Below are 20,317 nucleotides of genomic sequence, written 5' to 3'. Positions count from 1 at the left end.
CCTGTCCTCTCAGGTTTCTACTGGGGCCTCTCATTGTTAAAAACAACAGGAAACTGGGGAACAAAGGAGCCATTGATGCTCTCCAGAGCCTTCTCAGGGCCCTGAGCCTGAGAAGGGTGGACACTGTATCTGGGAAGGCCAGCACTGCCTACCTGCCTGGGAATGACCTTCCTCAAGCCCACATCCCTGTGGCTTTGGCCCCCTCTGGCTTGAAGATTGGTAGTAAGGGGTAGGTGGGCTGTGGCTGGTACCATAGTTGGAAGGTGAACGGCTGAGCTCTTTCCTCTCAGCTGTCCTTTGGCAACTTTCCAAATTCCTGATGTCCACACACATCCTGGCATTGAAGGTGGTGCCAGGGATGGCCCACAAGAGCCATGTCCTGCACAGAGTGTGTTTCTCACACCGGGAAACAATGCACCACACCCACAGGCTGACAGGTGTGCTGTTGCCACAACAGGCCCCAGACAGTCACCCCAAGCCATGACTACTGGCACAGATACATCAGAAAATGTACGTCTTGGCACATTACCACACTCTGCCAGTCATACAGCAAATAGCCTGAGCCTTCTCGTATACGCACAGGAGTTGGTCACCGTCACCCACGGGGCGTTACAACGCAGCATCTGGAGTTTGAACCTCTTTGACCACTTTGGCCTCCGCTTTTGTCTGTAAAATGGAAACGTAACGCCATTCTCTGGAGTTGTTGTTACAGGGGTGAAATGTGAACTCATGTTCTCACGGACCGAAGCGCGGCATCTGGCCTGGAATAAGTCAGGCCAGACAGCTGTTGGTGTGACCTTCCGCCACTCCGCCCTACCCCCTCACATCCATACATGTGTGTGTGCCAGCTCCAGAGAGTACCCACACCCACGCAGTACTGGCCAGACATCCTCAGGCACACGTGCCCTCCTTCAGACAGGCCTGCCAGGGCACGTGTACATTCATAGACGGGTTCCTTTGGTCTGGAACACTTTCTCCAGCCAGCGACATGGCTCGCTTCCCAGGACCTTTAAAATCTTTGTTCAGTTGAATGCCATCTTTCAAGGAGGGACACCTTGCTAAGTCCCTTGCTACATACCTTTTTAATACATCGCTGCCCTTCTCAGACCACATTGTTTATCTACCCTTTAGGGTGTAACTGTCACAAGGGGAGGGGCCCTAGGACCCACAACCATAGGCTCAGGCAGGGCACACACACACAAAACGTCTGCGTTTCTTATCTCCTGAACCAAACACAGCCAGGTGAACCTTCAGCCCAACTCACTGAGCCTGCTGGGTTTATGTTCTTCCTAGCTCATAGGCAGGGTCACGTGGCCGAATCAGGAGAGAGGGTAAATTATGTCTGAGAACCTGCAGCGGCAGCCTTTCCAGCCATTTGGAGCCATGAGCAGAAGGAACTGAGGCACCTAGCCAGACCCATGGAGCAGGTGAGGATGCCTCCGATGACTGAGGCCTCCTCTGCTGTTTAATTTTGTCCACTCCGGCTGGACCCATCAAAGCCACCACTTCAGAGGAGACTAATGAGGCTGGATATGTTAAAGGCTTTGCAATCCCCAGATCAAAGAGGCAGGGTAAACAGTGGGCAGCGTCCAGAGGCGAGTGGCCAGTGGCCTGAGGGAACATCTCCAAAAGCTGCACTCCTGGGCCCAGTTAGCTGGCCCCATCTGACTTCAGAGAGATCCTGCCCTCTCCACAGGACCAGTTTACAATAAGCCAGAACACGCTCACGTCCGCTTGCTAGAGAGACCCTACCAAGGCTCAGGGGGACCCTCCAGGTCCTCCAGCCTCAGCTTTCATTTCAGAGTCACCCTGCTCAATTCCTGGGGATTCGATGGAATGGGCAGACCTGCTCACCAGAGGCCAGGTTTTGGGCCTCTAGGACTCCAGGGGCAGAATCAGGAGAGATGAATATTTATTCCCTTTAACAAGAAGTCTAGACTTCTGAGGCAACATGGAGACCAGCCATGCTCCCAGTTCATATTTGCCAAGCTGGGGGACAGTAGAGACGCTCCAACGCCACTCCTTGGCGCCCCCCACAATACAAGCAAGCTCTGCCTGGGGAGGTAGTGCCAGCCTTAGGCCATAGAGAGCTTTTTCCCAGGAGAAAGATACAGTTATGGTCAGTGCAGACATTTTTTATTGGTGGGAAGAGTGCAAAATAGCAACAAATCCAGAGGTGTGGCAAGGGGATGGGATCTGCCGCCTTCCCGATAAGTGAGAGTCCTATTACCAAGCAAGTGGGGGGAGGGAGTGGTCAACTCGACTGTGGCAGCTTTGGAACCCAGCAGCCTCCAACAATAGTGCCCAGACAGCAGGGCTCCTGGAAGGCACAGGGAAAGGAGATGGGTGAGGCACTGGGATGTGTATGGGTCGCACCACTGTATACCTCGGCCCTCAGGAAATCCTCACGGTTTAGGGCAAGGAGGTTTCAGGAGACTGAACTCCCATCCCACCCAAACCCCAAGGAGTTGCTTTATGCCTTAGTTTATCTCTTCCTAGTGATCAGCGAGGTTGGATCCCCAGGCTCTGTGAATGGCCCAACCGTACCCCAACTGAATAGCCCTGTCACATGATATCACATTGTGGCCACTATAGGAGCATCTGGGTCCCTGTGGGCTGACCCTTTCTAAGCCATTGAAATCAACCCAAGGTGTTGCTACTGAGGCTACCACACAAGCTGACTTTGTCATTTCCAGACAGGCAGCCTCTGTGTCCCACAGTCACGCAGGTCCAAGAGTACAGTATGATGACCAATGGGTCCTTCTGTCAAGAACCCTGACTTGGCTTTAAGCCCATAGGAGCCTTGTGCAGGAAAGTCTGGTCTGTTCAAAGGCCCAACCCTATAGTGCCGGGCCAGCTGGCACAGGTGGCCTGTGTCTGCTTACATCCTCCACACATACCTGATGACCCCACCCCACCCCATGGCGCTCATTCCCTTCTGGCCAGGATCAGAGTCAGTTGCAAGGCAGCCAGGTAGGATAGGAGTGAGCTCGGGGCAGCAGTGGCTGCATGGGGGTCACATAGTAATTAACAGTGGCTGGGACCACCCCATCTGAACCAGGACGTCGCCAGGCCAGGGCAGCCATGGCAGCAGGGCCCTGTTCAGCCAGTGCCTGGAGGGCGAGCATGGCAATAAGGTCCAGGGTCTGGCGGCGCTCGTGGCTCATGAGACACACTGTGCTCTCGTTGACCACCTGGTGCAGTGTCACAAGGCAAGCATACCGGCGGGCTGCTTCCGCTCCGCCAAAGTGGGCCTCCAGGTAGCGCTCCAGAATGCGCCTCTGTTCCACCAGGTCCGGAAAGTCGATGAAGAAACGGGAACACATGTATCGCTGGAGGGCGCGAACGTCAGTGCTGGGCCTTGGCCGGAAGCCCCGTACCAGGAGGTGGCAGTACTTGAGGAGGCCACCACCTCGGATCTCCTCGGGGCTGCGTGTGGCGATGACACGGTGCTGCAGGTGCTCCAAGGCCTCAGCGAAGTCCCCATAGAGGCTCTCCCCGGTCACCGTAGGGTGGAAGGCCTCCGACATAGGTGTGGATGAGCACTGGCCAAAGAGGAGCAGCGAGTCCAAGATGATTTGGAAGGAGTCGATGCTGAATTCGAACTGGCGTCTCACAGAGTCCACGAACTTGAGTTCCACGTTCTTACCGCTCTTGTTGGACAGAGAGATGAGGCTCCAGCGGTCCAGGTCGGTGCACACTTTGACCAGCTTCTGCACGTAGGCTTCCTTGAGTGTCAGCGGCGTTATCTTGGCCCGGCTCACTCCCGCTGGCAGGAAGTCCAGCAGGCAAGCCAGGACCACTGCCTTGGTGAGCTGGAAGGACACCTCACTCCGCAGGTCCATCTGGAACACCAAGTCCAGGTCCTTGTAGCCTAGGCCGCTCTCGGGGTGCAGCACGTGGCTGGCGGCTGAGCCATGCAGGCGCACGCTGTGTACACGCAGTCCGTGTTCTTCCAAGCTGCTGCGGACCACCTGCAGGGGAGGAGAAATGGGTCAGGCGCCTGGACCCCTCGGGTCTGCACTGACAACCGCCATGATTAATCATCCCACCATCCATCACTGCTGACCAGCTTCTGTGGCTCTGTGAACCCTTTTAACTCGCTAAGCCTCGATTTGCCAATCTGGAGAAGGGCCCAGTTGAAAGGACTGACTCAGAGGAGCAATAAAAATAACAAAGGCGAGCAGAGAACTTACTAAGCACTTTACATTAAAGTACAGCCTCACTTAATCTTCATAATAACCCGCTGAGGCAAGGTTTAGTCCTGCATCCCCGGGTTGGGAAATAGAAGCACAGAGACGCTTGAGAGCTGTCCAAAGTCACACAGCCAGTAAATACAGAGCTGGGCACTCAGCTCAGAGCCTAGGTCTTCCCACGGGGCTACCTGACCTTCCTGACACTGCAAGCCACACATCTGGTATCATGCCAGGCACTGAGTGTAACCAGCTCAGGGGGCCTGCTTAGCGCCCTACGTGCCTACACACATTTAAGGTCCATGACAGTCATATCCAGTCAGCAGACAGAAGACCCGAGGTACAGAGGTTAAAGAAACATCTTCAAGGCCATAGCGTCTTCAGGCTAAGACCCAGGACCTAAGTTGGTTAGATTTTGCAAGTCCACATATGTTCTTTTTTTCTTTCTTTTTTTTTTTTCAGAGACTGGATTTCTCTGTATAGCTCTGGCTGTCCTGGAACTCACTCTGTAGACCAGGCTGGCCTCGAACTCAGAAATCTGCCTGCCTCTGCCTCCCGAGTGCTGGGATTAAAGGCCTTTTAGGTGTTTTGAGACAGGGTTTCTCTGTGTAGCCTTGGCTGTCTTTAACACTCGCTCTGTAGACCAGGTTGGCCCCAAACTCAAGAGCTCTGCCTGCTGAGTGCTGGGTTTAAAGGCATGTGCCACGATTATAGATTCTTACACTTTTCAAGTTTTAAAAGATTTTTTTTTTTAATTCTATGTGCATGTGTGCTTTGCCTGCATGGATGGATACAAGTGCCCATAGAAGCCACAAGAGATCTTCAGGTCTCTTGGAACAGGAGTTATACAGGTGGTTACAGGATGTCATGTGGGTGATGGGAATAGAAGCCAGTCCCCTGCAAGAGCAGCCAGTGCTCCTACCTGCTGAGCCCTCTTTCCAGGCCCGTGTCTTTCGATTATGAAATGTGCTTGTGCGCACGCGCGCCACCCCAAGGAACCAGGGAAGCAAAACACCACATGAACTTTCCAGATGGGAAGACTAAGCAAGCCTCCAAGCTGTGATTCCCCAGCCACTTAAAAGGCTGAGGCAGAAGCATCCGGAGGACCCCACCTGGAGCCCCAGGGCTGATGGCATGGGAACAGGACAGGGACACCTGTAAGTCTTAGCTAGAGCCCTGGGCAGTGGCAGCCGTGGGAGGAGAGGGGAGCTAGGGTGAATACAGACGTTAGGTTTCTCAGCAACCCCAAGCCCTTCACACACGGTCCTGAAAGTGACCAGGCAGCATTCCTGCCCTTGGTGACTCTGCTACCCCACCTCACTGCCAAGTCAGCGCCAGCTCTGGGGCAGGTTGTTCTCTGGCCTCCCAGGGAATTAACTGCAAAGAATGCATCTAAATGCTGAGGAGGCAAGCCGCGGTGGGGCAATCCGAGGCGAGGCGGCAGGCGGCGGGGCGGCTCCCTCCAGGAAGACTTCCGGAAGGAGTTGTCATGGTAATGGGGGTGGGAAGGAAAGGACTGGCCACAGGAACGTTCAGCACATGGTGTGGGAAAGGGAGGAGTACCACGGTCAGGTATTTAGTAAGCACCAGATGCAGGACCTCAGCAGAATCCATGGTGGGAGAGGGGACTGGGGTGTGGCTGAGCTGCAGAGGACATGTTTAACATGTGTAGGGCCCTGGACTCCACCCCCAGCACCAAAACCTAACAGAAGTAACCAATGAGAACCTACAGGGATGGTCTTCACGATCCCCACGGTATAGATGGGGAAGCTTAGATTCACAGGCGTGAAGAGGCATCCTTAAGATCAAACCCATGTAAGACTGACTCCAAGCCGGTCCTTAGCCACTCTCTACAGTTGCCTCCCCACCCCCCAGGACAGCCTACCCTCTTACCACACTCAAGCCCAGGCTTCAGAAGCAGCAGACTAGATCCATTTGTGTTCTAATCCTCCTGACCTTTCAACACTTTAGCTGGGTGTGGTGGAGAATGTCTGAAATCCTAACACTTTGAGAGGCTGAGGCAGGAGGATTACTGGGAGTTGGATACCAACTGGGATATTATAGCAAAACTGTGTGTCAACCAATTTCTCCATGTCTGTCATCTATCTATCAATCATCCATCCATCCATCTATCTATCTATCTATCTACCTATCTATCTATCTATCCATCCATCTATCTATCATCTACCTGCCATCTATCAATCATCTATATCACCTATCTCTCTATCTACCTGCCATCTATCAATCATCTATCACCTATCTCTCTATCTACCTGCCATCTATCAATCATCTATCTATCTATCTATCTATCTATCTATCTATCTATCTATCTATCATCTAGCAATCATCTACCAATCACCTATCTATCAATCATCTATCTATCTATCTATCTATCTATCTATCTATCATCTATCTATCTATCTATCTATCTATCTATCTTACATAAAAATTGTTTTGAGACAGAGTCTCAGTGGCCCAAGTTGGCCTCAGAATAGTTGAGGTTGACTTTGAACTTCCAACCCCCTACCTCCATCCCCTAAGGATGGAATTGCAGGGGCAACACCATACTTTTTTTTTTTTCAAAGTGAGAATGAACCTCAAATCTCTGAGTCCCAGAGCAGTTAGTGGTGGGAAGGTGGGGGCTGGGAAGTTACTGCAGTTGTCAAATGGATCTTTCATGGCACATCTTGGCAACTGTCCCAGGTAACCAATGAGAAAAGTGCAGACCATCCCCTCCCCCAGTCCCAGGTGAGCTGACTGGGCCTTAGTGCCAACTCCTGTTCCTCAGCTGATGCCCACCCCAGGGCATGGCTTCTGGCCTGGTAAGTAGGTAGCAACTCTCTCATTAAATCCCCTGCGTCAGGGCCATGGGGCCAGCTGTGTCACCCAACCATTGGCTGTTGTCTCTTTCCCAGGTGTGACTACAGCCAGTTTGACAGGCGGTCCCCAGATACTGCCACACCCAAGGACTGCAGGGCAGTTTGCAGCCTCCCCAATCAGACTTTCCAGCCACTGCAGAACAGGGACTGTACCCCCCCTTTCTTCCTTGCTGAGGCGCCCAATTCCCCAAACTGCTCTGCCCAGGGTTTCTGCTGAGATCTTAGGAAGACTGAAGACTATGCAAAGCTTGCAAGAGCAAGCCCTCTGGCTGCAGCTGGAGAGATCGGATCGTTCAGTTCAATTCTCTGGGCCCAGAGAAAGAAAGCAAGTGACTCACTCAAGGTCACAAAGTCAGGAACTGGCTGAATTGAACTCAGACCTGGTCTCCAGAGCAATGGCAAAGGGGGCTCCTGTAAGAAAGTGGGTCTCTTTAACCAGGCACCACAAGCAAGGATCTGTTTTCCTAGCTGCTCAGACTGTTGGCTGGAGGGAAGACCTTGTTGGGCGCAGAGGCAGAAGGCTTCCATTCTTGACAGCAGAGACAACTTAGCACTTGTGAGAAGCCCTAGCAGGCTCCTTCCTCTCCCCCATATCTCCCTCCTGCAGCTCCCCCCCCCCACATCCCAACAGCTTTAAGAGCCGTCAGCTGCGGATCCCCACCAGAAGACAGATTGGCTGCATAGGCAGGTGAAGGCGCATGGTCCCTTGGGAGTCTGGAACCAGAAAGGATACTGCTGAGTAGTCAAACCCACATCCATTGGACAGATGGGGCCACTGAGCCCAATAGAAGGAAGAAACAATGGACTTTACAGGAGGCCTCTGCCACCTCTCCACTCCACAGCTAACAGCTCCCTGTTCTGGGATGACCAGCTCAGGAGGACTGTGCCGTGCAATTGGCTCCCACAGACTCACTCCCCTCACATGACTGGGGGACCGAGGTGGGTACCCAGTCACATTCCTGCTCAAGTTCGGATACCTGTCCCTGCAGAGAGGCCTAGTCACTCTGAGTGCCCCCATTTCCTTCCCATCCTGCCTGGAATTCTGGGGGTTTCCTTCCAGAGAAAAACCAGCATAAGGGTAGCGACACACCTGTAGTCCCAGCTACAGAGGAAGCTGGGGGCAGGAGGATCATTTGAGTTTCATAGGTGCCTGGACAAAACATAGGAGGACCCTAATCTCAAAACAAAACAAGCTGAAGCCATTTACTAATAATCCAGGCAACGTCAGGGGAGCATGGAATGCCATAGCCAGCCCCACTGGGACAGCCAGTGAGTCAGCCCTCGAGAATCCATCCCCACACCCTCCACCTCATTCCCCGTTCCTAGGGAGGGAGGGCAAGACTGACCGTCCCCCAACAGCCACCCTCCCTCTCTGTGGAAGGCTGTAGTAAGGGGGTGGGGAATGATAAAGCCCAGCTTTACCTGGCTTGTGTGGAAAGACCATGATTGACAGGAACACACAGGAACTAGCACTAGCTAACTTTTCTGGGTTTCATTATACAGGGACTTCAGGACTAGATGTTGAGTTTGGGAATCTGGGGAGTGGGGTGGGATGGGGATGGGGGGGGAGAGGAACTGTTGATCAGATACCATCTGTTCCTGGGGAGCTCCAGGACTCCCTCCCTGAACCTGACCTCCACCTCACTGGATAGCCTTTGGTAGGTAGCTCACCCTCCCACCCGAGGCCTCAGTTAGAATGGGGTATAAGAACGGGCATCCTCTGGTATTTCAGAATTCCACAGTGCTCGGGCTGTATGCAGAAAGAGCAAGTTTGGGGTCTTGCAGGGTTAGGTTAAAAGAGCTGTAGTTTGATGGGGGAGGGGGGCAGCTGCCAGAATCTGATCCTCAGGAGGGAGATAGTGTTTTGGGGTCTGAACCTTGGGCCGGCCTTCATTCTAGCCTTAAGGGAGAAGGAACCCCTAAAATGGAAATTTGATGCTATCTTCAAAGGGGTGAGGTCTCCGGTCTGGCCGCAACACGTGGGAGGTTGGGAGCTTTCCCAGGAATTTCTGGGCTGTTTCACCTAGCCAAGGCTTCTTGAGCTAAGGGTTGTGGGAACACAAGGGCAGAGTGCCCTAGAACCCTGAGGGTGCAGGAGGTCCAAGGATGTGAGGTAGAAGAAGAAAAGCTATTCTGGAACCAGGTACACACCCTCCTCACTGGCGACTGCCAGGGCGATGTCCCATCTAGTGCCTCCTCCATCTCCACCCCATTTCCCAGCCAGGGTCTTGGTGAGTGGTTCCCAAGGGAATAAGAGGTCCCCAGAACGGCAAGCAGGCAAGCTCAGCAGGGTGCAGGAAGAGCTGAACTAGTAGTCGGGTTCCTGTTTCTTAGTTTCCCTAGCTTCCCGGCCAGTCATAGACTCCAGGTACCTTGCAGCAGAGCACCACCCCACCCCCGACCCTGCCAGGGTCCCCCTCACCTGCACGATCTGCTGGGGCTGCACGCTCAGCGTGGGGAAGTTGCCTCGTCCGTGAATGGGGATCGGCTCTTTCAGCAGCGCGTCCAGCCGCTTCACCTGTGGCCAGCTCAGCCGACTCTGGTGCCGTCCCAGGGAGGCCGAGGAGGCCTCCGGGTCCGGGCCGCCGCCGGCCGCCCCAGCCGTGGCCACTGCCGAGGCTGCACCGGTCCCCACCTGCGCAGCTGGCTGCTCCAGGCTCTCAGCTCCACTCTCCGACGGCATCATTCACCCGGCCCCGGTGCCTGGACGGCAGAAACCCGGGAATGGTGAAGGCGAGGAGGGCAGGGAGAGTGGCTGTGCACGGGCCAAGGCGGGGTGCGGGGACCCGGCGGCGGCGAGGCAAACCCAGGGAACACCCCCGACGGCAGGGAGGACTAACAGATCTTAGAGCCAGGCGGCTCGGGCCCAGCTGACACTTATAGGCCGCGGGCCGCACGCCCATTGGTCAGCACAGCTGTCACACAGCAGGAGATGCCCTCCTCTTGTCCCTCCCCCTATCACGGGCCAACACAGTTTTGCAAGGGAATCGCTGGCTCTCAGGAGTTTCTGATTGGCTGAAAGGCACGCCCCTTCCCCGCCCCCTCTCTCGGACCGAATTCCCTCCTTTGGTCTTTAAAGAAGCTGCTGCTTGCGATTGGCCCGAGCCTGCCGGGACTTAGAGGGACAGCGCCCTCCAGCGGCAGAAGTCGAGGGAGGTCTGTGTAGAGTAATGTTGCCGTGTTGACAAGGCGGCCCGGCCGCTTTCTAATTTATTCCTTTGATTGGCCCTTCGAATTACCGCATGCCTGGCGTACCTGTTCCATCTTAGGTGAGGTGAAATCTGCTTAGAGAGAGGGCGTTATTACCCATCATCATGTAGCATGTGAGTGTCAGTTATGGTCCTGATGGAGGTTTAAAGATCTATGTAGCTCTTTGCTCCATCTGGGCCCACCCAGGGTTTTTCTGGGATGGATATTACTATTTTTTTTCTCTTTCTCTCTACAGATCATAGAGGCCGAGGCTTATTGCTACTTTTGAATCTTATCCCCTCCTCCTTTTCAGATTTTAAATATATGTGTCATGGGCAGGAGGGAGAATCGAAATCGAATCGCCCTGTTCATCGCCGCAGTATTTTTTTCTTGTCATTCTCGTAATAATAATATAGCAAATTCTGTAGCCTTCCATTTTCCTAAAAGGCAGACTAAGGATTAAAAGACAGGGAAGAAGAATCCAGGACTTAGAAACAGCTACTATACCCCAGTTTCTGTCAGGGCACAGCTTGACCTGCCTCAAACCAGAACACACATTTCTTCTTTCTGAAAGCCGGCCCCAGCCTCAGGCCACTCTAAAAACCCCTGGAGGAGGCCCCGTGTGTTCCACCAGATGTGTAACCCCAGCATTCCAGTGGTGTGGGCAGGAGGATAAGACGTTCAGTTATCCTTGTCTGCCTGTTGAGTTCTGGGTCAGCCGGGGATATACAGTGAGACCCTGTCAACAACAACATCAACAGGCTGGAGATATAAAGCGCTGACCAATTGCTCGCCTAGTGTGCCGGAGACCCAGGCTTCAACCTCTGGTGCCACAAAACGAGGGAAATAAAAATGAGATCTTTGACTGAGTTGTCTCTGAACTCTAGATCCCCGAGGCTACTGATGAAAGCGTTTGAGGTCCAGGCATAATACTCTCCTGCACATGGATTTGGCTCAGTGGCTCGGAATGCTTGCCTAGTGCAAGATCCTGGGTCTAATCCCCAAGCCCCCAAACCAACACAAGCCACCACAAAGCCACAGCATAGCCCCTGACACATTCTCCCTCTGAGCCTCCAGGAGACGTGGGGGAGGGGAGAAGGAAACTTACCTTCTCTTAAACCTCTACTATGCACTAAGTCATGTTACATATGTAACTACTCATTCCTGAGAATATGCCTCAGCAGGTGAGATCATTTTTCTAGATATGCAGATTAAGAAACCAAGGCTCCAGAGGTCGTGAGTGCCCAAAATCATACAACCACTAATTGGCAGTATAGGGCTTGAATTCATGTCTCCTGACTCTGTTGTCAACCCCTCCTCTTAGAAGTTGGCACAGGTCACAGGGTCACATTTGGCACAGCCCTGGCACTACCCACAACACCCATCCATTTGTTTATTCATTCTTTAGTCAACATATGTTCACAGGGAATCTACTAGGTACGAGGTGCTGAACTGTGAGATGGGTCAGGCGAGATCCTAGTTCTTCTAGAACTTTCGACTGTAGAAAGACAATAGTGATGTAAACAAGACATTTTGGATGGTAAGAGAAAAATGGAGTTGGACTATGGGAAGGAATAACTGAACCAGGGAGGAGAGACCTTGGATGCTTGACCAGGGCAGTTTCTTGTCAAGGTGACTCTGCCAGGCCCCCTTCTGTCCTCTCTGTGTTTGTCCCGGAATAGCCAGGGCAGCTGGAGAGATACCAGGCTACATACTCACACATGCCTAAAGGCTCAGCTAAGAGGGCTGTTGGCATCTACTGTCTATCTTCTCAATGTATAAACAGAGAAAGTGGGGTTAGAAAACAGGAGAGATTTATTCCAGGTGGACCAGCTACGCTGAAAATCGTTCAGGGACAAGCTGGGACAGTGGCTTTCATATAGACTTGATCAAGTTTTCTAAGGAAATTCAAATCTCGTTTTCTATCTCCTTCCTTCTGTCTAGGGCAGGGCAAGCAATTAGCCAGCACATGTACTGTGAATCAGCCTTTTGTCAACGCTTCCATTAGCAAAGCTAATGCCGTCCATGTTTGCCCAATGGGGCTAGGGTTGACTTGGGGATGTAGGAAGCTGAGAGAGAGAGAGAGAGAGAGAGAGAGAGAGAGAGAGAGAGCGCAGATGTGCCCAGTAAGATCTTTTGTTTCCATTAAAATCAGCTTTGAGAGTATCCATGAATGAAGGGAATACACTCAGGGTGCATCTTGAGTCTGGGTGCATCTGGCTGGTTTTGAAATTATACAGGTGAACCTTTGCCAGGAACCTGAACATATTCCCAATTTTGGTTATGACTCCAACTGATTTTAAAAGGGAACTTGCCCTCTATGATAATGATTCTCAGTGATGGAAGGCAGTCTCTTTGCCTGTCTGGACCCAAGCTTCTTATTCTGTAAGATGGGAGAGAGATAGAGGCAGGCTCTCCCATTCATACCATTTGATTTGAGGACTAGAAGCAAGTCTTGACTGCTACATTGTCTCATCAGCTTAGGGACCCCAGAGAAAAGCATCCTGGGAACTGATGTGCGGCTCCTTCACAAACCCACCTCACTGAGCATGCTCTCTGCCTTACACTTGCCACACCTCAGATTTCAGAACACAGTCCATGGGCACAGGAGTGATAGATTGCTCACTTTGCCTGAGAGGAAAGGAAGACTGGGTACACGAAGTCATTTGCATGGGGCCTTAGAATTGAAAAGAGAAACTTTGTATCTAGGTCTGGCTGACCCCCAGGCCTAAGTCCTAGTGAAGACCTCAGCTGGGATGGCGACTTTGGGGAGGCAAATTATATACAGGTGATCCTTCCCTGCAGAGGTTTACCCATCCCCTCTTCCTGTGGCTCTTGGCTTCCAGCCTGCTTCATGTGCTCATGGCCAAGGAGATGGACGTTGTCATTACTGATAATTGTACCCCTAGCCAGCATCACCTTTCCTCTGGTCTACTTACACTCCCAACCCGGACTCCATTAGCTTCTTCACACACCAGCTCCTTAATCTACTGGACTTCCTTTCTCTCACTGTCCCTGGACCCCCTCCTGTCCTTGATCCCCTTGATCCCCCCACCCCCATCCCTTAACTCCCAGATCCAGGGACAGAGCAGTAATTACTTCCTTGCATACATCCTCGACTCCTTAGTTTTCCTGCCCAGCTCATTAAATTGCCACCACCTGCAAAACCACACCCTGGCTCATCCCCCACAGCTGACTGTGGCTCAGGAGGGGCGATCTGCTGATCTCACTTATCCTTGGGCCCACTACCTATCATGTGACTCAACCATCTTATTACCCCCTCCGCTCTTAGAGGACAGAGTCAGGCCCTCTTGTCTCTCCTCAGCTCCAGCATCTTCCTGTGTCCTTTTCTCTGGGGGTGGGGGTGGAGGGGATAATGACCTTGCTTTTCATCTCTCTAGAACAGTGGTTCTCAACCTGCCTAATGCTGCTACCCTTTAATACAGTTCTTTATGTTGGGGTGACCCCCCAACCGTAATGTTATTTTTGTTGCTACTTCATAACTATAATTTTGTTACTCTTATGAGTCATCATATAAATATTTGTTTCTCCAGTGGTCTTAGGCCAAAAGGTGACATGCCCCACAAGTTGAGAACAGAGCCACAGCTATAGGAAAACAGACCAACCAGAAGGTATTTCCTTGTGTTCTCAACACCTCCTCCACCCGCTCCAGTCTCTGTGCCTGGGTCCAGCCTCCCCACCACAAGGATGCGCCTGTGTGCTTGAGCATCCCGGGTCCCTTCTTCATACCTACAGGAGAATTTTCCCTCTCTCATTGACTGGATCATTCTAATCTGCATTAAGACATCATTTTGAAAAAGCTGGATGTGTGCTGTGATCCCCTTACAAAGGAGGGAGACATTTGGTTCCATCCTTCTACCTAAGCTGCCTTTGTCACGGCTAAGGTCACATTGCTAAGTCTAATCCTCAATTTCCTTTCTTTTTTCCCTTTACCCTTCTTTCTTCTTTCCTTTTGTTTATTTGTTTTTTAAATTTTCCTTATTTATTATTATGTCTATGAGTCCACTGTCGCTGTCTTCAGACACACAGAAGAGGTCATCTGATCCCATCACAGGTGTTTGTGAGCCACCATGTGGTTGCTAGGAATTTGAACTCAAGACCTCTAGAAGAGCAGTCAGTGCTCTTAACTGCTGAGCCATCTCTCCAGCTCCGTTCCTTTTCTTTCTTCCTCTTTCTCTTGTTGGAGGATGATTTTGTGCACTGTGTGTTCAGAATCTGATTGCTATGCCTGGACATTGGAGCATCTCCTCTCACAGTGATGTGTAAAGATTCTTTTCCATCACCTCTGATTGGCTAATGAAGAGCTGATTCAGCCTATAGCTGAGCAGAAGAGAATAGGGTGGGGCTTCCAATCCCAGTTAGGAGGTCCCAAATTAAAACAAGAGACCAGGGGAAGGAGAGGGACCAGGAGGATTCCCTGTGAGGTCTCGATTGGAGAGCACCCATTAGGACACACATGGAACAGAGAGCAAAACTCAGGTAAAGGGCCACATGGCTGAGAACGTAAGCAGCCATAGAGATTAGAATAGACGAGGATCTGCCCGGCATAGCTTTGGCAGCTCATTAATAAATTTACTAGGTTTCTATGTCATCTATTCGGGAACTAAAATGGGCTAGAGTGGGTGTAGAAATGCCCTGTCATTATTTGGGAGCAAAAGGGATGGGAAAGCCCCCAGAATTACTTTTACATTGTTCGTTTTCTCCTTTCCTGTTAGCCCACTCCCCCACCCTTCACCCCTCTGTAGAAGAACTCAAGAAAAGCCAACATCCCTAAAGTGATGTAAAGAACAAAGAGATGAAGGAGGAAGAAGCAATGCTGCCTGGAGCAGCTGCCACAGGCCTGGGCAACCTCCTGGATGCAGGGGCGGCGGCAGGAGGAAAAGGATGCTGCAGAGAGCATCCAGAACCCACAGCACAGATTGGACGATGTCAGCGACACCTGAACCCTTCATGAAACAATTCCACATCCCAGTTTTTAGAAACCCGATTGTCAGCGTTCACTGCTCTTCCTAGCTCCAGCTGTGGTGTGGCATCCAGAGAAGCAAGAGGCAAAGCCAGGGTCTCCTTTTGGCCCCTTAGGCATTTTCTAGAAATATTCCTCAACTCATGCTTGTGTGTCTTCTGATGAGAGTGTGCTCTTTTAAAGTAGCACTAGGTATCATGATGCACACCTTTTATCCCAATGCTAAAGAGGTAGAAGCAGGCAGATCTCCCTCTCCCCCTCCCCTCCCTTCCCCCCTCCCCCCTCCCCCTCTCCCTCCCCCCTCCCTCTCTCCCTCCCCCCCCTCTCTCCCTGTCTCCCCCATTCATCCCCTTCTCTCTCTGTGAGTTTAAGGCCCGCTTGGTTCATATAGTGAGTTCTAGTTCCAGATAGGGCTACATAGAGAGACCCTGTAAAACAAAACAACAAACAAACAATCCACAAAAACAACAACAGAAAACACCATAAAATAAGGTCGTCCTTTGACTCAGTCTTGGCTCTGGGTAGCATTATAATATGAACCTTTTTCAGTCTGAACAGCAACTCTCTGGATTCATCTCAGGAACATTTCTGTGTGAGTGGTGTCTTGAGTTGCCTCTCATACATCAAGGCCAGCTGTTGTTATCTGGATAACATGGCAGATGCCAGACAATGAGATGGATGGTCATGCCACCAGGGTCTGCAGCTCACACCCATGCCAGAGGGTCCATAGGATGTCACTTATCAGCTCCACAGATTTCAAACTGCTCCTAGGCCACCTGGCGGTGAGACCATACAGCCTGGGCAATGTCTCAGCCACCTAAGGCAAGGATGGAACATAGGTCCTGTGTCTGACATACTGACATACAGCCTTTCCATCAGTACGCTCTCAGTGCAAGATGGGCACTGTCAATTGACCACAGATCTCTCTCTCTCTCTCTCTCTCTCTCTCTCTCTCTCTCTCTCTCTCTCTCTCTCTCTCTCTCTCTCTCTCTTTAGTTTTTCGAGACAGGATTTCTCTGTATAGCCCTGGCTGTTCTGCCTGCCTCTGCCTCCCAAGTGCTGGGATTAAAGGCGTGCGCCATCACCGCCCGGCTCTCTCTATCTCTCTTGCTGTAGTTGTTGGTTTGGTTTGGTTTGGTTTGGTTTTGAGACAGGGTTTCTCTCTGTAGCCCTGGCTGTCCTGGAACTCATTCTGTAGGCAAGGCTGGCCTCAAACTCAGAGATCTGCCAGCCTCTGCCCCCTGAGTGCTTGGATTCAAGGAGTGTGCCACTGCTACCCAGCTGGACCTTGTATTTTTTTTTTCCAGCGTGGTGATTAAACCCCTCCCCCATCTTTCATACTAAGCATGTGTTCTACCACTCAGCTCCAACCAGTTCGGGTTTTCCTTTCATGCCAACTCTATTTTACTGATACAAGATAGTCCATGTTTTATTTATCTTTTATTTATCCAGCAGCTGATGGACATTTGGGTTGGTTTCACTTCCTGGCTGTCATGAAGAAGGTCGTGAACATATAGGTGTGCTTTTCTGTTACCTGATTTTGTTTATTTTGGGAACTGCTAAGGTGATTCTTGTTAGGCCTTATGAGAAACTGCTCGACTGTCTCCCGAAACTAAGTGCGCCATTTGCCTTTCCGTGAGCAGTGCACGGCGGCTCGATTTCTCTACCTCCTCGCCAACACTTGTTCCTACCGGTCCCTTGTTCCCGTTTCATTATAACCATGTTTAGGCTGTGTGAGACGGTATCTCACAAGGTTTTAATTCTTTATTCTAAAAGAGGGGAGGGCTTGAGATGTGGAGGACACACATAGACAGTTTGCTTCACTTTTTTCCATTGTATGGAACCTGGGGATCAATTTCAAGTGGTCAGACTTGGCACCATGCCTTTATCCTCAGAGCCGTGTCACTGCTTTAGTGACTGTTTTAATTTGCATTTTTCTATAGCTGATAATGTCTTTTCAAGTGACCATGGTCATCTGAGGCTTTTTTTATTATTTTTTTTTATTCACTTTACATCCTGATCATGTACCCTCCCTCCTGTCTTCCCAGTCCCACCTTTACAAATCCCTGCCCCCACTGCCCCACCCCTTCTCCTCAGAGAAGGGGAAAGTTTTATTTATTTAATGTATATGAGTACACTGTAGTTGTCTTCGGACACACCAGAAGAGGGCATCTGATCCCATTACAGATGGTTGTGAGTCACTATGTCGTTGCTGGGAATTGAACTCAGGACCTTTGGAAGAGCAGCCAGTGCCCTTAACCACTGAGCCATCCCTCCAGCCCCTCGTGTGAGGATTTTTAAGGACTGTCTTCAGACCCTTTGCTTCTTTATTTGTCTCTGGTCATCATTAAGCCCCTCCTTCCCTGTGTCCCAGTGCTAGGTTTACAGGCCCAGCCTTTGACTGGGCAGCAAACACCCTTAACCTGCTGAGCCATCTCCCCCTCCCCTTTATCCCATTTCATAAGATGTCTATCCCAGGCTAGGCCTGAATTCACTTGAATTCACAGTAACCAATGCTGGCCCTTAGCTCTTAACCCTCCTGCCTCTATTGCCAGAATGCTGGAACTGCAGCCACTAGGCCTGTTCTCTATAATATTTTTATCAGCATATAATTGCGCATATTTATGGGGTACAGGCTGTACTTTAATATATGTATATATTATACAATGATAATATCATCATGTATTTCACATACAAAATTCCTCATTTCTTTTTGCTGAAATAACTTGAAATCCTCCTCTTAGCTATTAGGAAATATCTGTTACATAATCTAGCCAGGCAGTCGAGGCGCACACCTTTAGTCCCAGTGCTCAGGAGGCAAAGGCAGTTGGATGTCTAAATTCCAGGCTAGTCTGGTCTACAGAGTGACTTCCAGGACAGCCAGGGCTACATAGAGAAACCCTGTCTCAAAAAGAAAAAACAAAACAAAACAAAACCAAAAACCAAACCAAACAAACAAACAAACAACCCAACAACAACAACAAAACCCAAAAGCAAAACCATAATTTAATACATAATTTAATCTATTACATAAACATAATTTGTTAACTGTGGTCCACCTCTGTAAACAGAACACCAGAGCTTAATCCTCCTGTAACTGTTAGCTGGCTTTGTACCCACTGTCTGATCTCGCTTCTCCCTTCTACTTCCCTTAGTCTTTAGTAACTACTTTTCTGTTTGCTGCCTCTTTAAAAAAAAAAAAACTTTATTTAATACTTTTTATTTAATTTTGTTTTTTTTTCGAGGCAGGGTTTCTCTGTATAGTGCTGGCTGACCTGAAACTCGCTCTGTAAGCCAGGCTGGCTTCCAATTCACAGAAATCCACCTGCCTCTGCCTCCCAAGTGCTGGAATTAAAGCACCACCATCGTCTGGCTAGGATTTATTTAATTTTAAAAATTGATGTGTATATGTGTGTGTGTGTGTGTGCACATGTATGTGGTACCCAAGGAGGCCAGAAGAGGGCGCTAGATGCCCTGGATCTGGAGTTACAGGAAGGTGTGAGCTGCCCAATGTGAATTCAAGTCTTCTGGGAGCTCAGCAGGGCTCTGAACCCCTGAGCATCTCTCCAGCCCAAGAATAACACTTTAAGTTCTAGGTTATGAATGAGATCACGTGGTTTTTGTCTTTCTATCCATGTACTGACAAAGACAGGATCCCGCTTTTCTATAGTTTACTGTTTGTACATAACCACATTTTCTTGATCTGTTCTGTGGATGCCTCTTTGAGCAGTGTTATAGTAAACATGGAATGCAGATGTCTCTTCACAGGCTGATTGAAATTCCAACCCTGTTAGCATTCCTTCTAGGCTCTGCCCCAAAGTTTCCTGGCTTAATATAAAAGGGACTGTCTGGCCCCTCTCTTATCTCTGCTCCTCCTCCCTTTCTCCCCACACCCCTTCCCCCACTCTCTATGTGTTCCTGGCCAGCCTTCCTTCTCTCTCTCTCTCTCTCTCTCTCTCTCTCTCTCTCTCTCTCTCTCTCTCTCTCTCTCTCTGCCTTTCTCTATCTCTACTCCCTTCTCAACTCCCCTCCCCATGCCCTAAATAAACTCTATTCTATACTGTACCCATCCTGTGGCTGGTACCTCAGAGGCAGGGATGCCTCAGCACGGGCCCACAGCGGCACCCCCTCCCACCACACCATATCTCACTCTATCAAACATATCCTTGGTTCCCTTTTCTTTTTTATAAAACACAAGAGACCCCACTTAGTAGTGGGATTAATCACATTGCAGTTCCATTTGTGACTCTTTACATTTATTTGTGTGTGTGCCAGAGTGCACTCATGTACAGTATTTATGTGGCCATGAGAGCCATATTCCTTTAGCAGTCAGAGGGCCACTTTTGGGAGCTTTTTTTCTCTTGCCATGTTGCTTCCTGAAGGTGGCCACTCAGGTTGTCAGGGTTGTTAGCGTGAGGTTTTACCTGCTGAGCCATCTCATCAGCCTATTTAAAAATTTTTAATTATTTTTTATTTTATCTGTTTTATATACTCTATATTTATTCCATAGGTGCTTTTGCCTGCATGTATGTGTGACACTTTCATGCTTGCTGTCCACGGAGGCCAGACGAGGGTGCCAGATCCCCTGGGGTGGGAGTTGCGGACAGTAGTTCCCTGTGGGTGCTTGAACTCAAACCCGAGTCCTTTGAAGAGCAGCCAGGGCTCTTAACCATTATACCATCTCTCCAATCACACTTTTTTTTTTTTTTTTTGAGAACTTGCATACTCTTCCTTTTCTTCTCCTTCTTCTTCATCTTTTGGGCAGTCTCCTAGGCTAACCTTCAATTTGCAGATAGCCTTGAACTTCTGATCTTTCTGCCTCTACTTCTTGGAAAGCTGGGATTACATGGTGTCGCTGTATTACCCAAGACCTCACCTATGTGGCTCGGCAAGTGCTCTACCAACTGAGCTCCATGCCCAGCCCCTTAAGTAACCGGGTCTCGCAGGAAGTGGTGAAACTTGGCCTTAGACAGGTCCCCTGGGGTGAAACTTTGCACTGGGCTCTCCCTAAGATCACTGAAAGCTGACGCTCCTGTTTTCCCAGAAAGCCTGGTGCTGTGGGAGTCCGGTGC

The 20,317-nt window shown here is 50.4% G+C and overlaps 1 protein-coding gene and 1 long non-coding RNA gene across 2 annotated transcripts; one reads left to right on the top strand and one right to left on the bottom strand.

The window, feature by feature from the left end:
• Positions 1–2,117: 2,117 nt before the first annotated feature.
• On the bottom strand, positions 2,118–9,925 carry Tent5b (terminal nucleotidyltransferase 5B). The gene is made up of 2 exons (NM_175307.6): positions 9,495–9,925; positions 2,118–3,974 (listed from the first exon to the last, which is right to left on the bottom strand). Exons 1-2 carry the CDS (start codon positions 9,756–9,758, stop codon positions 2,955–2,957), a joined length of 1,284 nt encoding a protein of 427 aa, NP_780516.1. The 5' UTR covers positions 9,759–9,925; the 3' UTR covers positions 2,118–2,954.
• Positions 5,435–8,581, top strand: Gm13257. Its single transcript, XR_390815.4, has 3 exons — positions 5,435–5,765; positions 6,897–7,015; positions 7,109–8,581. It is a non-coding gene; the product is annotated as a predicted gene 13257 (long non-coding RNA).
• Positions 9,926–20,317: the final 10,392 nt, after the last annotated feature.

Source organism: Mus musculus, chromosome 4 (assembly GCF_000001635.26).
Source record: "Mus musculus strain C57BL/6J chromosome 4, GRCm38.p6 C57BL/6J".
In the NCBI taxonomy this organism is placed as follows: Eukaryota; Metazoa; Chordata; class Mammalia; order Rodentia; family Muridae; genus Mus; species Mus musculus.
This window is presented reverse-complemented; position numbering and strand designations above follow the sequence as displayed.

Bases quoted from the DNA above. Each gene is read 5' to 3' on its own strand.
- Tent5b (NM_175307.6), bottom strand. From the start codon at position 9,758: ATGATGCCGTCGGAGAGTGGAGCTGAGAGCCTGGAGCAGCCAGCTGCG. The intron at 3,975-9,494 runs GTGAGGGGGACC...CCTCCCCTGCAG, and splicing joins AGCCCCAGCAGATCGTGCAG to GTGGTCCGCAGCAGCTTGGA.